This window comes from Sturnira hondurensis, unplaced genomic scaffold (genome assembly GCF_014824575.4).
Source record: "Sturnira hondurensis isolate 20B ecotype Veracruz unplaced genomic scaffold, ASM1482457v3 Scaffold0003801, whole genome shotgun sequence".
Classification (NCBI taxonomy): domain Eukaryota; kingdom Metazoa; phylum Chordata; class Mammalia; order Chiroptera; family Phyllostomidae; genus Sturnira; species Sturnira hondurensis.
Genome location: NW_028076432.1, coordinates 6,158,721 through 6,179,593, shown reverse-complemented (window position 1 = coordinate 6,179,593; position 20,873 = coordinate 6,158,721). Strand labels below are relative to the sequence as shown.

Sequence of the window (20,873 nt, the reverse complement as noted above, 5' to 3'; positions counted from 1 at the left end):
GGTTCCTTGCAGGCTAACTTCCAGCAGGGGACACACAAAAGGCAACCATACATTGATGTTTCTCTCCCTCTCTCCTTCCCCTCTAAAGATATATAAATAAATAAAATCTTTAAAAAAAAAAGAATTGACCAATGAATACATAAATAAGTGAAACAACAAATCGATGTCTCTCTCTTTCAAATCAAAAAATAAAAAATAGAAAGTAACTAAGAAAATTTCACAAACATTAAAGATTGGGTAAGGGGTAGAAAATCACCAGTTGAAAATGAAGTTAGGACTTTCAATTAGCCTGTTGTAATATTAATATTTCTCTCCATTGGGAATACTTTACATAGCATAAATATTATACAGAAAAAAGTCACTGGAATATATTACTTTTTTTAAACATTTGACAAAGTTAATTTTTGTTTTAGCTATTAAGTTTTGTTTTGTTTAATTGAGTTTCTTTTTCTGGTTTCCATATATACATTTTTGTAAGTGACTTCTGTGTTTTCCTTCCCCCCTGAGGCATTTTTTCAAATTGCTTTCTTAAAAACTTTTTTATTGAGCATAAAATACCACAAAGTATATATGTAAAGGACATTAATCTCAAATGTATTGTTCAGTGAAATGTGTGCATACATTTTAAAAAGCTTTTTAATTAGTTCTGCATTTGTACTACATACTTATTGTCTTTAATATTTTAATACTTTTGCTATATATAGATTAAGTTTTTCTTAAGGATGTTAAATTACACGTTACTCTCCACTTGCTAACTCATCTGTCACTAATTTCAGGTGAATTATCAGGGACAAAAGAAAAGTCATCTGTCCTGGCTACTTCAAACCAAAAGTTAGATAAACCAAAGCAGAATTTTCCAGGCCCTGAGAGTGAATCCCAGATCAAAGCTCCAATCCCCAAAGCCAGGAAAATGATCTACAAATCACATGATTTAAAGCAGGACGATAAGCAGTATTTTCCTAGACAGAGGACAGACTCCTTAAATGCAAGAGGAGCTCCGAGAGGGATCCTGAAGCGCAACTCCAGTTCCAGCAGCACAGACTCAGAAACTGTTCGTTTTCATCAGAACTTTGAACCCAGAAGCAAAGTTGTGTCACCTGGCCTTACCATCCATGAGAGAATTTCTGAGAAGGAGCGGTCTTTAGAAGATGACTCCTCCTCAAACTCACTGGAACCATCAAAGCACGTGAGGTTCTCTGCAGTGAAGGACGAACTCCCACGGAGTGCTAGTGGGCTAATCCATGGCCGGGAAGTGGGGGAATTCAGTGTTTTAGAGTCTGACAGGTTGAAGAATGGAACAGAAGATGTCAGGGACATGGATGAGTTTGGGAAGGACCTGAAGTCTTCCCAATACAGAAAGCCTTTGCTTTCACATCAATCAGACTCAAGCCCACGTGCAGTAAAAAATGAAACACATCAGCTGAACACTTCTGGTTCTTTGTCACTTTATGGGCACCCTTCTCCCTTGGAGATTTTAACGGCAAGACCACAGTGCAGTGAGAACTCATTCACCGTCAATGAACACAAAGCTAAATCATCAGAATTATCAAGGCTTGAATCGAAGTTGTCCAAAAGCCCTGCTGGTAAGAGAGTTGTCACTATCAGGCGATAAGCATTGACCCAGTGGGCTTGGAATGGCTAGGCCAGGCACCAGGGGAAGCTGCACTTTGCCTCCTAGCCATTCCTGCTGGAAGTCAGGCAGATGCCACTGGGGAATGCTTATACCTCAATGGGTTTGCAGGTTCTCCTCAACCTCCAAAATTAAAGAAATCAAGATAGCATAGTTTCTGGCTCATTATGCTTTAGCCTAAAAATGTAATCATATCAATTATTTACAAAAATTGCCATGTTTTGAGTTATATCAAGTTTTTATACAGAGCAAGAATTGAAGATATGCTAATACATTTCTATGGAATAAATATATTACTACTTATCTAATTCAAATTCGTCAATTACCATTTAACCAAACTTTGGTTTCTCTTTTATTCTCAAGAGAACCCTCACTTTCTTGTCCTCAAAGGATGGGAAACAAGACTTTGAATACTTATTTTGGCCTACACAGGGCCTCTGGCCTTTGTTCTTAGCCTTTAAAAGCTCTGCAGGAACTTTCTCTTCCAGCTGGTGTGACTTGAGAGGTAACAAGAATGCTGCTTTTCCCTGCCAAACAGCTGACTAGCTCTCTCTTGAAGATTCTACAACTCTCAGGGGATACCTCAAACTGCCTTCCCATATTTACATGATTACTTCATAATTCTTATGTTAAAAAAACCAGTAACAATGATGAAAATCATTGCTTTTACTCTCCCATCTTCAGTAAGTCTTCATCCAACCTTATAATTATTTCTTTATTATCAAGAATATTTATGGTAGCAACAGGCAAGTTTCTAACTCATTGGCTCTCTCTCCCTTATTGGTCAATAGTGAGTTAACCCAGAGTCACTTTGCTCAGCTCTATAGTTTCATACTTGTTCAGATCAACCTACTTTTTAAAGGACAAAGCATTTTCACCACCCTTCCCCTGGACACTTAAAAATCCTTTGAAGAGAACAGAATATTTCTTAAAAATTAAAAACCAGCAGGTACTTCTTTAAGAAGTCAAGGAACTCATATTAAAGGAAATTATTAAAGTTTGAGTAAATATTAGCAAATAATTGGATGATGCTTACTTAAATGTTTATTCAAAAGATGACGGGTATTTCTTTGGTAATATTTTTCCATAGGAAAAAATTGGCAAATCTTTACTGTTTTTCAAACTGCAACTGCTTTTAAAGAATATCTTCAAAATTTTGTAATAACTACTTACTTGTGCTGTCTGATCTTTAAATCACAACTGCCCATGAACACTGGGAGGAGGACATCAGTCATCAGCGGGGCCTAGGCAGGCAGGCAGGCTGTCTGACCCCAGAGCTTGTAAACAAAGTTCTGCTTCCTTATTAGCACCCTGCTTGTTTCCTGCTTACCACAAAAATATACACTAAAAATATGGAGCATAAAAAGCAAATTAGGACCAAGTAAAAGGTAAAATCTCTTCAAACTATGAAGGTTTGACTTTAGCTCTGAACTTCAGAATAGTCAACGTCCTGGCTCATCCTGGACAAAACACAAAACAAAAGAATTCCTTAAAGGAAACAGAACATTACCTGGCATCCAAGTTTTAAAATAACTGTTCTTATTTTTAAAGTAATACACTTTCATTATTAAACATTTGAAAAGAAGAAATGCTCTCAGATGCCTCAAGCCAAGAGCTGATAAATGGTGCTATAGCTCAGTAGCTAAAATATGTGGGACCTAGAGGTGAAGGGACAGAAGTAGAAAGAATAAATGCACACAGAAGAAAACAACTATCTGTGATGTCGTTTCCCGGAAGTGACTATTGCTAGCCTTTCATTGTAGAGCCTTTCAATAATTTTTAGCATGAATATAATTTCAAATTATGTTTGTACTGCCTAGAGTTCTTTTTTCAGTAACAGTATATTATGAACACTTTTTCATCATTGAGTCGTTTTCTGTTAAACAGTCTAACAGAATTCTTAAAAATTTCTCAAAGATATTTCACAATGATTACATGTATTTAATAGTACAAAGTATAGGTAAGGAAGGAAACCAGTATTTACTATAACTTGTCATCATCAATTATTATATAAAAGTTTGTTGTTTTCATAGTTAACCAGAGTTGAGGAATGAAATTAAAGATTGAATTTTATTAACTAATATGCCCTTTAGTGCATTTGAAATGTAGCTGACTTCATAAAAATTTAGCTCACATAATTTTCAGAAATATGAATCACATAGTTTAGCATTCATAAAGAAGAGGAGACATGCTGGAACACCTGGATCTTAACCAGAGGGGAAGAATGTCTGAGTTCCCTCATCTCAATGTACCCTGCGCCCTTTGATTAAGGCTCAGAAAGGACTCTCTCTTCTTTCTTGATGGCTTAGAAAGAACTTAAATACTCTCCTCTAGCCTCCTAGTCATTGGTTAGCCAATGTCAGGTAGAGATCAAATTTTCCATCAGTTCTCATTTTAGTTCATTTGGCCCATCAAAACTACTTCTAAGTCACAAATTATAGGAGGGAAATTGGGGGTAGTGAAGGAGCTTCTTGAGATCATGGTACTAAAATTCCAGTATGCAAGACAGTCGCTGGGATAGCCTTTGCTAAAGACTCCTGGGCCCCATCTTCAGAGATTCTGGTTTAATAGATCGGGAGTGTGGCCCAGGAATACAAACATTCTCACTGTTTCATTCAGATAGTCTATAGGGAACTTCTTGTTTAATCTTCCTTGAAAGGTGTTTTTTCAACTCCTGAAATCTTCTGAGTCTGTGTTCCTCAAACTTGGGTATAAACTCCAAGTGTTTATGAGTGTGCTAGTGGGTAGGTGGAGTCATAAAATCAACATGGCATATCTTTCTGGAAGGTGAATTTTATGCAAAGATGATTTGAGAGTGAGAGAAAATTATATATAAATGTAACATGGAGCAGAATACAAAATTTACATGAATTTTTAAAATAAACCGAAGACCTGAAAGAAATTTCCCAATTTGGTGTATACCCCATACGTCTAGGCATCTCCGTTTACCTTCCTTTACTGGCATAGGACATCTTTGGCAGAATATCTTAATTGGGATGGTTTACCTTATAACCCCTGAAAAATGCTGATATAAACAGCTAATAGTGTGGAACCTGTAAGTGTAAAGTACCTTTTTAAAAGATGATGTGAGTGACTGAACAATAATTCTTTTAAGCATTCTCTTTTCTTATTTAGAAAAGCATTTCTGTATTGCAGATGAACTGTCTCGTGTTGAGCCTGAGCCTTCTCAGGTGCCAGATCACAGTTCCAGAGACCATCAGCAAGGTAAGCCTCCTCTCAAGACCTTAAAAGACGAAACGTTCTCACAGTCTGGTCCACATGCCACTGAGATAAGGAAGACAACTGATGATTCCATATCTAAAGTCCTAGACTGGTTTAACCGAAGTTCTCATTTAGATGACAATAAGTCGTCTCTCCAACATCTCCAAGGAATAGAGCCCAAAGAAAAGGCAGACTCAAAATCACAAGTTGCCACCACCTTGCTGACAGATGGTACCATTCTAAAAGGAAATGGCTCAAAGGCTTTGTTACCCACCAAAGTTAAATTGATGCCTATGGAATCTGATGCAATGTCCCAGGTAGAAGGAAATATGCTGCTTTCTGGAAAGTGCCAAGACAGTAATGCGAATCTCAAACCCAAATCTATTCATTTGTCCCATCAAAGCAAGGAAGGTCCAGGCTTATTGCAGCCATTTGGAATCTACCATCCAAATCAAAGGAGTAAAACTGTGAACTATAGCGAAGCTTCAAAAAACACAGGAATGGGAAATGGGATACCTCACCCAACCAGTGCTCTCAAGGGATCTGATGCAGCACACCAAATTCCATGCAACATTAAGGAAGTTGGCAGCATATGTGAAGAAGAGCCCAAGTTTCATGTTTACAAAAAAGATAGAGGAAACACAGAGGCCAATTTTGACACTTCAAAAATTGTCAAAGAACCAGGTTTGAAAGACAACGTGAAGGCAGAGAGAGTGAGCAAAGGAGATACTTATGTTCTGAAAGCTCCCATAGAGCCAGAAGGTGCTGAGTCACTCCCTGGGGCTGCCAAAAATACATCTCCTTGGAGGGAGCCTGAGGTCCAACTACAACAAGAAACTGGTGAGGTTCCCAAGAGCCAAGTGCTAAGAGAGACATACAAAAGAGTGAGTGACAGAATATCGTTTTGGGAAGGTGAGAAAGCTGCACCTGAGTTAACTCAGAAAGAACCCACATCTTCACACAATCGGAGACGACCTTTTGCTAAAGCCTATCAGCCTGTAAAGTCCATGGACAGGTTAGCTACAGGCCAGAATGAATACAATCAAGTAACTGCCAAACAAGTGGTCCTAGATGAGGATGGCCAACCAGTTCATCTCTCTGGTTTTTGTTCCTCAAAGAAACCTCAGGAGACGAGGGCCCAAATATCAAGCCCATCCAAAAATTATCCTTCAACTGACCAATCAGATCAAGTGTCTCTGTTTCAGAATAAGATAAATGAGCCTAGGAAAAGATTGCCAGGGTCAGACAGTTTACATTCCAGAAGAGACATCACTTTGCCAGCACCACAGCACCCTTCAAATGCTGGGAGTGAAATGCATACTTCTTTGGAGAAAGACAGATCTTTAACTGATAGATCAAATCCCAACTGTAAAGTTATGTCCCTAAAAGAAAGAATAGATGAACTCAATACAGAACAGGTTTATAATCCCTCTCAATTTGAGAGTCTGAGAAAGTTTTGGGACTTAGGAACCAACCCAAACAGTCAGGATGATGTTGAGAGGAATACCACCAAAACAAGCCAAAGAAAATCTGTGCCTTTTAATAGCCAGGAACACAAAGAAGTCCATGACATCAAATCGTCAGGAGAAAATACCCATGAGATAGAGACACTTCTAAGCCCCCCACGAGTTCCGGCAACAGAGGAAACACAGGAATTAAATTCCAAGTGCACACTCCAGGTGTTACCGTGTGAAACCACATTTCCATTGAAACCACCCACAGAGTCCACTCATCAGCTTCCAGGAAATGAGTCATCAAAAGAAAATGTGCAAAAGAATATGGAATGGTTTGTTACTCCAGTGTTCAAGGAAGAAAAGGATCACTTAGACCAAGAGGTTCAAGAATCCATAGTGAAAACAAATGTTTTGTCTAAAGACTACAAAGACACTTTTAATGTCAGCTTACAGAAGCTGCTTTCAGAAGCTTCATCACCAGCAATCCAACCTTCTGGTGAAAAAGTTCATGGAAAACAAGTGCTTGGACCAGGTGGTGCTGAAAATAGGACAGGTCCTCTGAAGGCAGATTTTGCTAATACTGAGGAAGCATCCAGAGGACCCGAGCACATCATTAATGAGCATGTAGATAAAACAGTAGCCCCTCCAAAGGCCAAACCAAACACTTTGGCTGCTAGTCTAGAAAAACTCCAGGAGGAAGGAACTGAAACTGTACCCTCTCCCTTGCAAAGCAAGTTGGAACCCATTACCTGTAGGGTCAACTCTGAGCTTGAAGAAAGTAGAGTTTTTGAAAAAGGCATAGAACAGAGTGATGACTTATCAGCATATCAGAGAGGGATGATAGCTCCTTTTCCAGAAGGGGAAGAAACTTTGGGAAAAACAGCTCTCCCCCAGCAAACTGAAAGTGGGGAGTGCCAGCTACACATGGGAACCTTGTTTCAGGAGGCTGCAGAAGGCTCTTACCCATTGGATCAACCTTCCCATCTTCACAGAAAGGGTTCTTTTGGGATTGTGGGCAACTCTCTTCAACATGTGCCTTCTTCCCGAGATGCTTATCTTGCTCTTCAGGATAAGTCACTACCTCCTCAAAGGGAGATTTCAGAGACTGTGGAAAAAGTCATCATTCCACCCAAACCTGCATTGAAAGATGTAAATGTTGTGTTACAAAAGCTACTTAGAGAAGCTTGGTTGAGTTACCCAGTTGGGAGGGAAGTAGTTCCTGGAGAAGTGAAAGAATTTCCTAAAGGAGTACAAGCAGCAGGTAGCCTCCAAAATTCTCCACCATCAGCTGCAATGGACATTACAGTTCCAGATAGAAAGGATTTTTATTCCTTCAATGTAGTTCCTGATAAACCTCATGAAGTTGCATCTTTTTTAGCTGCCCCACTGACTCCATCAGAAGAAACCCTCAGCTCATATGGTTCTGTTGTTGATCAGTATAGCAAAGAGCTACCTCAGGAAGTGGCCGAAATTGTGAGGGAAACAATTATTCAACCTAAATCAGCATTCCTTGAATTCAGTGCTGGCTTAGAGAAACTACTGAAGGAAACAAATGAAACTCTGTCCTCAAAATATGAAAGAGAGATGGGTAGTACTGAGGTGCCCAGGCCAGCTGCTTCTGAATTCCATCCTGAGGAAATAAAAGAAACAGTGGAAAAGTCTGAAGCTCCATCAATAACTGAAAGTGCTTTTGATACTGGTTTTGAGAAACTCCTTAAAGAAGCATCAGACTCTCCCTCTGATGAGCTCCAGGTATCAGTGAGGGAAGATACTCCTGAGAAGGAGACTTCAGAGTCAGAGTGGCCCAGGTTCTGGGGCAGAACCCAAGAGGCCCCTCAAATGAAGCTTAAGAGTAATGTTTTCAGATCTCAGGTCAGCCAATGTGATGACATGTTGAGAGGAGAAGCTGTGACTGATTTATCAAGATATCTCCATGGTTCTGAAAGTAGAGTTGAGATCATCCCTGGGACCCATTGTGTGGGCTGTCAAATAGGGATCATTGAAACCATAAAGCCCCCCGAACCCAAGGATAGTGAAAATGAGGTTACATGGGTTCGAGAAGCAGCTTTTCAGGAGCCTGGCTTTGAAGCGGGTCCTGAAACAACTAGTGTGTCTGGAAAGAAGCAACCTATTCCTCTCCTGACCAGCAAGGAAAACTCTACAAAAACAAGTCAAGTTGAAGTGATTCCAGCATCACCCTATGAGAGGCAAGAAGAAGAGGAAGAAAGAGAAGGTGTCTCTGACTGTGATTTTTCAGACAGAAACATTGGTTCTGATGCAGAAAGCTGGAGAAATACGTCCAGTGAGCATTTTGAAGTTTTTCACCCATTGGTTAATGAGTTAATTAATGGAATGATGATGTAAAGGATGAAGGAGTTTTTTAAATTAGAGTTAATTTTACACTCACAAATAGTGCTAAATTATTCTTATGACTTCAGTTCTCCCAAGCCTTTCTTGATAAAAAACTACATTTCCCTTTGGAGTCTTTAAAAAAGTTACATAGAGATGGTTTTACCCACAGGGCAAGGTTTTAGAGTTTTACTTTTTTCTCATTAATCACCACTAGAAGTTTTCAAAACTATTTTTAAAAATGGTTTTAAGAAAAGTTAAAAAGAACTTTTTGTGTTTAGAAACTTTTCCTTCTGGAAATAATTAGAATTTCTTTCATAACTGGCAATCCAAACAGAACTCTCTAGTTCTATCTGTGGCAAGAAATTGCCACAAATGAGCACAGATTTCCCTCTTAGGGGCACTAGTTTACCACAGCCGTGGCTACACACCAGGGACAAAGTGCAAGGCTGGAACTTTGCTTTCCTCAGATCCCTTTTGCTGTGGTGTTTTTGTTGCCACACTCTCCCGCCCATTTTCAGTTATCTTCAGAATCTTCCTCTTCTAGAGTAGGACTTTGGTCAGATGACCTCACCTGATTCCACACCGAGGGCATTGCCTGGCCTGCTGAATTTCTGTGTCTCCAGCCTTGGCCAAGTGGATGAAGATTTTAGCGATGATCATATTCACCTAAGTGGGGTCATGGGTCCTGGTTGGAGCTAGGCTATAAAACACAGGGTTTGTCTCAGTTTGCTCTTCCCATCCACACAGGCAGTTGGGCAGAGAAACCCAGGAGCAAAGAGGAATATGTTACCTGATGAGAGTAATGAAATGATAACGGATGCTCCCTGGCAGGACATTGTAACCGAAGCTGCACATCTAGTGTCCGTCGCCTTCCTAGGAGCTGAATAGGATTTCTCACTTTCCAGCTCCCTTCAATCTCATGAGAATAAATCAGCTTTGCTGAGTGGCTGCCTTGCGAGATTTAGGTTCCTTGGCAAGTAGCTGTGGAGCCTCCTAAAAATTGACCAAAGAATGGGTTTTTAGTCCTAATCACCAAGTTGAAGGCCCTGTAACAAATGTTTCTGGTAAGAAAAGGCAAGTGAAACACCTGTCTCTGAAACCAGATATATGCAAGAATGTAAGTCAGCACATTGAACTTGGTGAAGGAGACGTTTACCAAACCGCCCCAACGAGTCACTGGAGTAAACTGGCCCACGGAAGGAGGAGGGCTTGCGTGTCTGCCCTTACTGTGGATACTGTTGCCTACTGTGTGTGGTGTGTTTTTAGTGTACCAGCCTAACTGGTTGAACAGCAAAAAGCCTATCTAACAATGAAATAACCAACATTAAATGATGGCCCAGACAGGGCCCAGAGAAGATATATTAAAATTATAAGCCTTGTAAGAGGTATAAAATGGTACAGTCACAGTCGTCCATCTTCTAACCTAAATTATCTTAAAACAAATGGGTGGCGTGGTGAGAGTAGAGGGGACCTGACTACAAAGGCACCAAAACTTTGACGAGCAGCCTAAGGCATCCGACCTGTGGCTGGGCTCTTAACTGACCAATACCTTTCTGCATGCTCCTAAAAAAATAAAAAAAAAAAAACAAATCCTTTTAAAGGTTCCATCGTCAGATACTTTGGAAATGCTGGGAGATTACGTACATTATTGGCATTAAAATTTCCAAGAAGGTCTATAGTAAGAAACCTTTTAACTTTGAACACAGAGAATCTCCAGTCTGATTCATCTTGGACCCATTTGCTGTAGAATGCCCATTAGCATTGGGTGGAACCGGGATGCGTTTCTGTGAAGTGTTGTCTGGAGAAGTAGTTCTCAAAGTTATTGATCCGTTAATGGAATCACCCATTGGCTTTGCAAACATTTTTGAAGCACCGTCAGCCAACTGCTGTCCCAGGCCCCGAGAATGTAACAGCGATCGGTGTCGGCACTCAGGCCGAAGGTCACCCATGATGGAGTTGGTACTGTCAAAACAGAAAAATGAAGGATGGTCCAGGGAAATTTTTTGAAAGTTTATATGTATCTAGTTGTTGCATTCTGAGGTCATAGATTTTTTTCCCTTTGGGCCCTCCTTTTGTAAAGAAAAGGTATTAATGGGTGATAGAGCCACCCCCTACCCTTTAAAGTGCCTAGTAAAACAAAAAGTTGACTACCTCATGTCACTTCCCAATATTTTGATGGAAATTTTAGTAGCTCATGAAACCCAGAAAAGCCGACATCTGTTGATTTGGACGATTCATCCATCTGTGTTGTATTTGATTATACGCAGATGTTAAACATCTGAACCCTGCCTTTTATGGGTTTCAGCTAATTTTTTTAATGCTTCTAAAATTACTTTGTGGCCATCTTCAAAAGCTAGAAATGAAGTGGAATGATTCAAAGTCTGGCACAGAACAAATCATGTGCCTAAAATAGAGGTGTAGAAGACTAGGAGATCACATTTCTATTAACGTGGCAATCTGGTTTCTGTATGATTTATACTTGCAAATGTTTCTTGACCAGGAAAACTATTTTTTTAAGGCTATACTATTTGTGAAGAAATTTCATTTCCTTCTTTGAAGTGCTTCACAGAGTAAACAAAGGTATAGATGCTTATGGCACAATGCCTCCTTTCAGCCTACCATTTCAATGTCCATTGGTTATAAGAGTTTGGTGGGTTATTTTTTTATTGTGCAGCGTTCATCGGTTTTGTCTTACAACAGGTTCAGAAGAACCCAGTCCTGTTTTGAAAACTCTGGAAAGGAGAGCTGCTAGGAAAATGCCTTCCAAAAGTCTAGAAGACATTTCATCAGAGTCATCAAGTGAGAATAAAGTTTGCCCCGTTGTTCCTGCCCCCGCCTAAGCTTAAAAATGCTCATGTGCTCCTCTGTGGCCTCACCGCATGCTGTCGTGCACTGAAACCCCTAAAGGGGGCCCTAATGGATGGGAATAACCTTTCCCAAGTGAGCCCAAGAGGCTTGCCCGAAAGTGGCTGGAAGTTTGCTTTTAAAATAATGCATGAAATCTGGTTACTAAAACGCTAGGTTTCCTTGCACTGAAGAATCCCAGTTTGAGTGTTTATTCAAGTAACGTGAGTTTTAAAAGACAGTGGTAGCCAGTGGTTCTGGTGGTAGTAACTAACAGATATTAGGTACTGGGTGGCAAGACTTGGCGAAGCGTTTTACTTGCACTAGTTTATTCACCTGGCATCAGTAACCCTGTGAGGGACCTGTTGTTGTTTTCCCCAGTTTACAGATGAGGACAACGAAGCTCAAAGAGGTAAACTAACTTGCTTAGTATTGTACAGCAGAGCAGGGCTTCAAAATCAAGAGCACTGATGACAGAGTTGGATGTCTGATGAATTTTGCATGCTATGGAGATGAGTTGGTCCCTGTCTTTAAGGACTCTCCTTTCTCTTTCACCTCTTATTCTCATGCATTTTTTTCCTGGAACTGTAAGCCTAAAGACTACCTGACACACAACAGGTGAGGCACTGGCTGCTGCTTTAGTGGCTGAAGGATTTCTTGAATAGTAACGGACACATAATGAATATAGGGACTTGTGAGCCAGATAAATGGACTTAGAGATCATAACTTCTAGTGGTTTTGTTCTTACTGGTTTTCAACTAAGATACACTCTCAGGATTGCAGATGGTCATGAGAAAGTTTATTGAATGAAAGCTAACCACTGTCAAACTCCTATGGTTAAAAATTGACCGTTGTCATGTTTAGAAAGCTTTTTATGCACCTGCAATTGAGACCAGGAAGTCAGAATTTAAAAAGAAAAAGAAAAAAAAACATTCTGCTAAACAATTTTTAAAATTCAGCAATTCCCAGGGCTCTGAAGGCAGTGCTCCCAATTCAGCATGCAGTCCTAACCCTGCCAAAGATCTTGGAATCCAAGGGTTGGAAGGGACCTTGAAGGCCACCCATTCCAAACTCCCCACAATGCAGGAATTCCCTCTAAAGCCTCCTCAACAGGTGGCCGACCCCCACATCCGCCTGAATGCTTGCCCAGAAGGCCTTCCAGTCCTTTGTTGGTCAGCCCCGACTGTTCTTCCTGATGGGGATGGGCCCTGAGAGAAGAAAAAAAAAACGTAACAACAATTGTTCAGTTTGGCAAACCTCTTATTTGTGAAACATGGGGCTTTTTCCATGGTGCAGTTTAGAGTACTCAGGAATGTGTAGGGTTAAAAAAAATTACCATCGGCTGATGGGTATTCCTGCACGCTCCCTTCCAAATACCGATACCCACTCTCACACCAGCCTGCCAAGATTCCACTTAGCAGCTGGTCCCCAGTCACATCTCTTCAGTTGACTTCCCAAGCAAGGCTCCCAGAGGCATACACAAATGGTGATGCGTGCACAAAAATATTTGTTAATGACCGTGGGTTTGGGAAGGTGTTAGTCATGGCCAGCGTCTTACCCTTTTTAGAAGACTAGGGAGGCTGTTGCAGCCCCATGCTTTCTCCTGCTGCCGGCTGACTGCTTGCTCTGAGCTCACCCTCTAACCCTCGGGAGTCTGTGTGCAGCAGTGTGCTGATGTAAGCTGCAACGGGGCTGAAACGGGAGCTCCCGCTATGGCACTGGCTCAAGTGGCTAAAGAGAAAGTATTTGGGGGGAGACATCTTGGTTGCACCCCTCACTGCATCTTGACTAATTGCTTCCAACTCCGGGGGATTTCAGGGACAGTCTCATTGTTCTTTCTCGCCAAGGGTCAGCCGTGTTAACCATTTGTTAATTTCTCCTGAACAGATCAAGCAAAAATAGATAATCTGCCAGAAGAATTAGTACGTAGTGCTGAAGATGGTAAATATCTTTATGTATCTGCATGTCTGTCTGTGTATCAGGTTCTGGGGTGGTTTGGGCAGTCACTGGGACACAGCTGTTGAAAAAACAGAAACGTCATTTGCCACTCTGTGATGAATGGTGCCTAAGTTATTATAAAACGGTTCTGACTTGGTGTATTTAATACTAACTGTTTGTATTCTTAAGGCTTCTGCTTGTGATAGCATTTCGAGGATCTCCTTAGAGACCCTGGGAAGCAAGGGTTTCTATAAATAGGCAATTGCATTTCTATGGGTATGAGCTGATTTTTGCTACTCTGACTGGCAGAACTCCCTGTGAAGGCTGGGAGACCGGAGTGGGTTCCTGGATTAAGTGCTTATATTTGATAATCATGTCTCAGCATATAGATCACTCTGAGCATAACTGGCTTAAAGCTTTAAATTCAAAGGAAAGGGTCGCAGAACAAAAGTGGGAATTCTGCCTCTGCTCATATAAATAACTATGAAGAGACCAAGGATAAAACGAACTGATTCTGAACATTAAGCAGCCAGAAGGTTTTGAAGATTTTCAGTTGCTCAGGTATTACTTGGTTCAGTTATAAAATGAATAGGGTAATAGTGCCCTGGTGGGGGAAGGGAGGGGTGGAAATGAGTCTGAGTTTTGGAGTTCAGCATTTATGCAAATGTATAATTTATATGTGTATACTGGAATTTTGTTTTCTAAATTGCTTTCACTAGAATATAACAATGTATTTTCACTGAGCTTTCCCATACAAAAGCAGCAGCAGAGATCCTCGAAGGTCATTCCTTACTTTTACGTCATAGATTTGTCTTTCTCGTTTTATGTTTACAACAACCTTATTGAGGTCATTGGGGCAGGGGGTTTTTACCTTCGATTTACAGATAAGAAAACCTCCAAGAAATTAGGTGGCTTGTCTAAGATCCTGTAGCTAGTCGGTGGGAGGGTAGGGACTAGAATCTCAGCTTCATTACTCCTGGTCCAGTGCTCTTTCCATTTTAAAAGCTGTGGTTTAGTGAATTGGAGGAAAGATGCTAAACTATGCTGGATGTTCAACTTTTAGTTGAAGAGGGCACACTAATGAAGATTGTCCTGGGGAATGGAGAAAAGCAAGGTGAACACCGGTCAGACGCGTTCTGCAGTCTCTGCTGTGAAACTGACATTTGAGCTTTACTTTCATGTCTCTTTTAATCCCTCTGTTAAAATGGTATTTATTCTCAATGTTGCCCTTCTGAGTAGATCAAAAAGCAGATCAGGAACCAGATACAAATGAGTGCATACCAGGAAGTGAGTAGCAGGTTCTTTCTCACAAATGATTAAATGTTGCCACTGTACACGGTGTTAAATGTACTGAAATAACTAACCCCATTAATAACACAGCTTTATTATTGGTGCTAAACTCTTGCAGCTTACAAAACTATTTCATTCTGGCAAGGGTTATATTAAAAACACTTTACTACTGTCTGTGTTGAAAAATTAATTGGTAGTTCTACTGAGGGAGAATTACATATTTTAAAAAATTATTATATATACATATGTATGTAACATGTGTTACATGTGTATGTTAATGCTGGATATTTTCCTTTTGCTAGTCTCTCTGCTCTTTGAGTCTGCTTAGAATGAAGTTGGCACCTTTCAGTATAAGTTGGCTTTTATGCTGCAGTATGGCCTCGAATATTGGACCTTTGTGGCCTTTCCACAGACTGGACAAATGGAGCAATTTATAGTTTATTTGGATGTAAGAAAGAAGGGTACTTTGACAATGAGTGTGTAGTATGGTTCTGTATGCTTCTCTGCATATCTACAGAAGCAAATTTTATGATGTCCAGGGAGTAAGCTCTGAGGTTTAAAACTGGACTCAAACAGGATATATTCAACATGTAAAGCAAGTGAATGTCTGAATCTTAAGAAATGAATGTACACTTGTGGTGGTTCTTCATGTCTGTCAGCTAATGAATATTCATGACCGAGTGAAGAATATGATTCTTTACTCTTTTCTGTTCCATCTTAACACTGCTGTGCTTAACTGTGACTACGATGTTGAGGACACATAGCACATTGAAAAGGAGATTGTGGGCAAGCAAAGCAGGGAGATGTGTGTGAGTGTCCTCCCGGCTCGGTCAGGGTTCTACTCGTAGGCACTGGAGGTCTGAAGGTCACAATGCGCATGCTTGCCCACAGGAGTCCAGGGGGCTTTCATAACAGTCTCCCAACACTGTTTGGATGTGCTCCTCGGTCTTAACGAGAAGAGCAGCTCAATAAACAAAGGGGCCGGTAGAGAGAGAAACAAAGTGCCGGTGCTAGAAAGCAGTGACATCTTGTCTGAAACTTCGCTCCTGCAGTGAGAGGAAGGTGCTGAGCTTTAGTGAAGACCTGACAAATTCTTAAGAACTGCCTACGAAAAACAGCAACCTGGGCTTTGGTCCTCAGTGTTATTCTCTGTCTGGCTGCCACAGAGGATACAAGACTTCTGCCCCTCAGGGGTGGTGGGCAAAGGGGCTTTTCCAGTTGCTTTTGAACTGGCAACCCCTTAAATTTGGGCATCTTATTTTATCTGGCTGTTTTGTTCAATATTTAGACTGAAGAGTAAAGAGAAAATATAGGTGTACCTATTTACCTTCGTAGAGATGTAGATATCTGGATATAGATGTAGATATAGTGGACATATCTACATCTTCATTGGTGATCTGGTGATCTTAGTTATTGGTCAGAGCAAATAGACTAATCATGCAGTGAATTCTGGATAAGTTCTCCCTTTGTTACAATATTTTCTGAGATGACTCTTAATTCTTGGGCTGAGGTTATTTCTTTTCTCTAGTGAAGAAGAGTCTATTCTTACCACACAAGACAAAATGAAATGCATGATCTGTATACCTAAAACTAACATAATATTGACCACTCTAATTGAAAATTTTAACTTTTTAAAATGGTTTACTGAAAAAAAAATGAAATATACGATCAAGATATAGCTAAATCCCAATAAATGTAAAACTGACTATGTTTGAGTACTGGGTGTACACTTTCAAAATAATAGGGAGCAGTGTTGTGATGAAATTTTTTGCCTGCTCCTTGGGCTACCCTGTGCCCTCCCGGGACCAAATCTCACACTGCTTCCGTATAAGTCGCCGAGTCCACACACATACATTGTTGTGTAATGGCAAGTGTTCAAAGCAAGGAGTCATCTTGTGAGATACCGGAAATGCATTCTGATATATTTATGAGCCTAAGGCTGGCTGAGAACTACTATGGGAATAAGTGAATATTTAATATGTATAGCTCAGTTTTCAGTCTTCCTTCACTTAGATTCCATTTAGCTAATGCTTAGAGCTCAATCTGAGCCTTTTGAGTTATATATAGAAATATAATTTGATTTTTGTCTTCCTAGTATTGCTTTCAGTGATAAAGTCAATATATATGTATCACGTTGTAAAGATAAAGAATCTCTATCAGATAATATGTGTTTGTTTAGCAGATACTTGTGTAGGGCCTACTATGTGCCCAACACTGTTCTAATGCTTTGAACAGTATGAGCTGATTCAATATAAAAGGTCTGATTCACCACAAAAAGAGCTTTGACACTGTGATCCTTAGACAAAGAAGAGAAGAGATGAAGAGATTTTAAACTAGAGTTCCACAAATTAGGAATAGATTTCATCATTTTACCGTGACTTCCACACATATACTTACTGTATCAGAAAGAAACTGTGTGTTACATTTTCATATTAAGTCCTTAGAGTATCCTTACTTGAATCATTCAAACTTGACCTTGGGTATTTCTATTGAAAATTCTTGGAGTTAACAGTATCTAATATATGGAATCTGAAAAAACAAACAAACAAATGAGCAGAACAAAAGCAGACTTAATAGAGAACATTTGGACAGTTGCCATCAGGGAGGTTGGGGGGAACTGGGTCAAAACAGCCAAGGGGTTAGAAGCACAAATTGGTTGGTAGTTACAGGACAGTCCTGGGACGGAAAGCAGAGCAGTGGGAATGTAGTCAATGGTATTGTAGTACCTGTGGTATCAGAAGGGTGATCACTTCATAAGCTATATAATGTCTAATCACTGGGTTGTATGCCTGCAACTTAAGTCAACTGTAAAAGAAAAATAAAAACATATTAAAAAGTAATTTTTATTTTCAAAAAGGAATTAGTTTTAAAATTGTAATGGTCTTTCATGGTAGTCTCCACAGCCACTGAACAAACTTTTTTTAGACACTCAATAACCAGGGCACGTTTATGATTGAGTTATATACAAAGATCCTTGCTGTCCAATGAAATAGTTTTCCAGCCTGCAGCATGTTAAAAATATATCTCAAGGAGATGAATCAATAAATTATAGATCTTGTGGTTCAAAGCTGTGATGTGAAAAAAAGAAGTTAAGACCAATTCACATTGGCAGTATGTTTTAATTTTTTAAAAATTGATTCTTAGAGGGGGTGGGGAGAAAGAAACATCAGTTTCTTGTTTCACTTAATCTGCACAATCATTGGTGCCCTGACCAGGGATTGAACCATCAGCCTTGGTAGATTGGGACGATGCTCTAACCAACTGAGCTACTCGGCCCAGACCATTGGCAGTATGTTTTATTATAATTCAAATCCAGCTGCAGTTCAGTAAAAACAAATCATTTTCAAATTAATTTTTATTTTCTGTTTGGTTCAACTCCTTGCTAGTTTTCTCTCTATAATTAGTTTATAAAAACAGCATGTTGCTTACCTTATGATCCTGTGCATGTGAACTACTGTGTCTTTAACCATTTTACAAAAACATCTCTGTTCATAGATGAAAGAAAAATGTGTTTTCAACTTATGCTTTATGTTTCTCTGACCATTGTAAAGATAATTTGAACAGAAATACCACTGTTTAGTTCCCACAGTGCCTTCACAGCCCGATAATCAATTTTCTCACCCCGACAAACTCAAAAGGATGAGCAAGTCTGTTCCAGCATTTCTCCAAGATGAGGCAAGTTTATCTTTTGTGCCTTCAAAAAATGGAATCAAATAAGTGGATTTGCTATGCCAAGCAAATGGGTGTTTGTATTCAGCCGTGGCAGAGAACAGAGGTTAGCAGAACTGACCCTCGCCTTTCATATCAATAGAGGTAGTGTTGCTGATTTGGAAAAAGGCATGGCATGTCTCATTGGACTCAAACAGTAACTCTTTTTGGTAGTGAAGTCAGATTGCCTAGATTTGGGAATGTGGCTTTTGTTTCAAAGTGGGTACAAAATAAGAAATCTAGACAGAAGTATGTTGGCAGGAACTAACTACTCCTCTGTAGTTTAGAGTACAGGTGGTTCGTGAAAGTCTAGTCTAAGTAGCATGTCTAGCTACAAAACATTTGTTAAAATAATAAAGTAACAATGACGTAGCAAAATCAAGGCTATCTACTGAGCATAGGCACTTTATATACATTATATACATTATCTCATTGAATCCTCCAACGACCCTAGGAGGTAGGTACTATCATTATCCCCAGATATTACAGACGAGGAAAGAGCTAAGAGAGGTGAAGTCACCTCACTCAGCTAAAAAGGGGTTGAACCAGGACTGGAGGCCAGGTCTGACTCCCATGCTGTTAACCATTATACCTACTGTCTCAAGTAAGAACATGACTATTACCTACTATCCACTGAGTACCTAGTAAGTACCAGGCATTTAATATTCGGTCTGTTAGCTAACTCTCACTAACAAAATGTGGCAGTATTTTCTCTATTTTATTTTTTTTAAAAAAAGGGAACCTCAGAGAGGTTAAGTAGCTTTCCCCAAATCCAACAGCTATTCTAGAATGGTAACTCATTAAGATTCCATGTTCTTACAGCCAGGTAAGTCGGAGCCTGAGCTTTGGAGGCAGGCATTCCCAGTCCTGGCTGTGCTACTAATTTGCTGTGTGATCATAGCAAGTTCTTTAACTTCCCTGAGTCTGGCTTCTTAGTACCCACCTCATTAGGTTGTGAGGAGTCCGAGAGATAATGTGGGGGAAACACATAGCACAGGGCCTGGCGCACGGTGGGTACCCAGTAAATGTTAGCGGTTACTGTTTGCAGTTTGGGTCTGAGTTTTGGTGATGAAATAAATACAAAGCCTCATCCTCAAGCATTCTCTTTGTAGGTAGAATGTGAGGGAAGCTGTAGACAACACGCAAGTTACACCTCACCTACCCCGCTCCTAGGCACCATCCTTGGGCCTTAGATGAACTGTACCTACAAATAGTCAGCCCTTGGATATTTTTAAGAGCCCACATTGCAGTTACTTGGGGGAGGAACCACTTACTCTTTGAAAGTAATTCATTAGCTGGAGGCCAACTGTGCTTATATACCTTTGTAAGTGTGGTTTGGTCTTGTTTGGTCATATGAATGAACCATATAATGATCTGAGAGACAAATGACACCAGTTCCTGGCTTTTTATTTTTGTCCGTCTTTCAGTTTTAACCTGCTGCCCCACTGCAGAGTCCAAGTCATTTGAATTTGTGCATCAGAGATGCCGAGTTAAGCCGTATCATTTTACCTTTCAAAGTAGTAGTACAGGAGTTAGACTGAACGTTAGAGGATGTGGAGATGAAATCAGGCCTCGCTCCTCTGTCCATGGGCCCTTTGAGGCTTAGCATCAGTGACATGTGTTGAGTGCCAGCTGTATGAAAAGTCAGTGTTCCAGGTTAACAAGACAGGGTCCCATCCTTCCAATAACTCGCCAATGAGCTGATAGATGAGGTACAACATAGTGCATGCTATGATAGAGGGAATGGACTCTAAGCCTGTGGGGGGAGAATGTGACAACAGAGAGACTAAAAAGGGTTGGATGTGTTTTTAATCCAGGAGTGTTCTTTTTTCATTCATACAGGTCGTAAATTTTGTTTTTTTTTTAAACTCCTTTCTTGATCTGCACTATAATTGGCATCTGTTATATTGATACATAATTGCATGGCTCTGGATATGTCCGCATGAACTAACTACTTCATACAGGTGTTGCCCTGATTCCCCGAACCAATGAACTGCTCCATAAGCTTTAACTTCCAAAGGAGCTCACTCGGAACCATGAATTTTTTAAGACTGCCATCTAAAAATCTTTAGATCTAAATATAATAAAATTTATTATTGACACTTTCTTGACTCAAGAAAATATTATAAAATAAGCATCTTGTTGCTATGTTTTTTCAAAAATGTATTATAATCTAATGTAGGTAGAATATATGATTTAATCTACTTCCCTAGAGCAACAAAAAGATAAACACAAGAGCACTACAGAAATACACGCGAGGGGGTCTAAAATTGTTTAACTATATCACTTTTAGTTGGAACAGATCAGACTGCCATTTGTTTTTCCCAGTTTAATTTGATTTTTAGGGAAGTTAAGGCTATGTTAATACGGAGAGGAATTATTCATGACATTTTATGTTTTTACAGTAAAACTTAGAACTTACTGCCTGGGTAAAG

The 20,873-nt window shown here is 39.9% G+C and overlaps 1 protein-coding gene across 11 annotated transcripts in view; it reads left to right on the top strand.

The window, feature by feature from the left end:
- The window catches only part of SYTL2 (synaptotagmin like 2), a 107,627-nt gene that overhangs the window by 68,879 nt on the left and 17,875 nt on the right, over nt 1-20,873 (top strand). For 3 of the 11 annotated variants that reach the window (XM_037042878.1, XM_037042879.1, XM_037042876.1), the window contains exons 7-12: nt 777-1,583; nt 4,787-4,855; nt 11,359-11,457; nt 13,390-13,443; nt 14,680-14,727; nt 18,311-18,405. In XM_037042878.1, the coding sequence (XP_036898773.1) occupies nt 777-1,583; nt 4,787-4,855; nt 11,359-11,457; nt 13,390-13,443; nt 14,680-14,727; nt 18,311-18,405 (1,172 nt within the window). Of the gene's footprint in view, nt 1-776; nt 1,584-4,786; nt 8,609-11,358; nt 11,458-12,901; nt 12,989-13,389; nt 13,444-14,679; nt 14,728-18,310; nt 18,406-20,873 lie in introns of those variants that run through there. The other 8 variants (XM_037042873.1, XM_037042874.1, XM_037042871.1 and 5 more) reach the window with 5 other exon arrangements.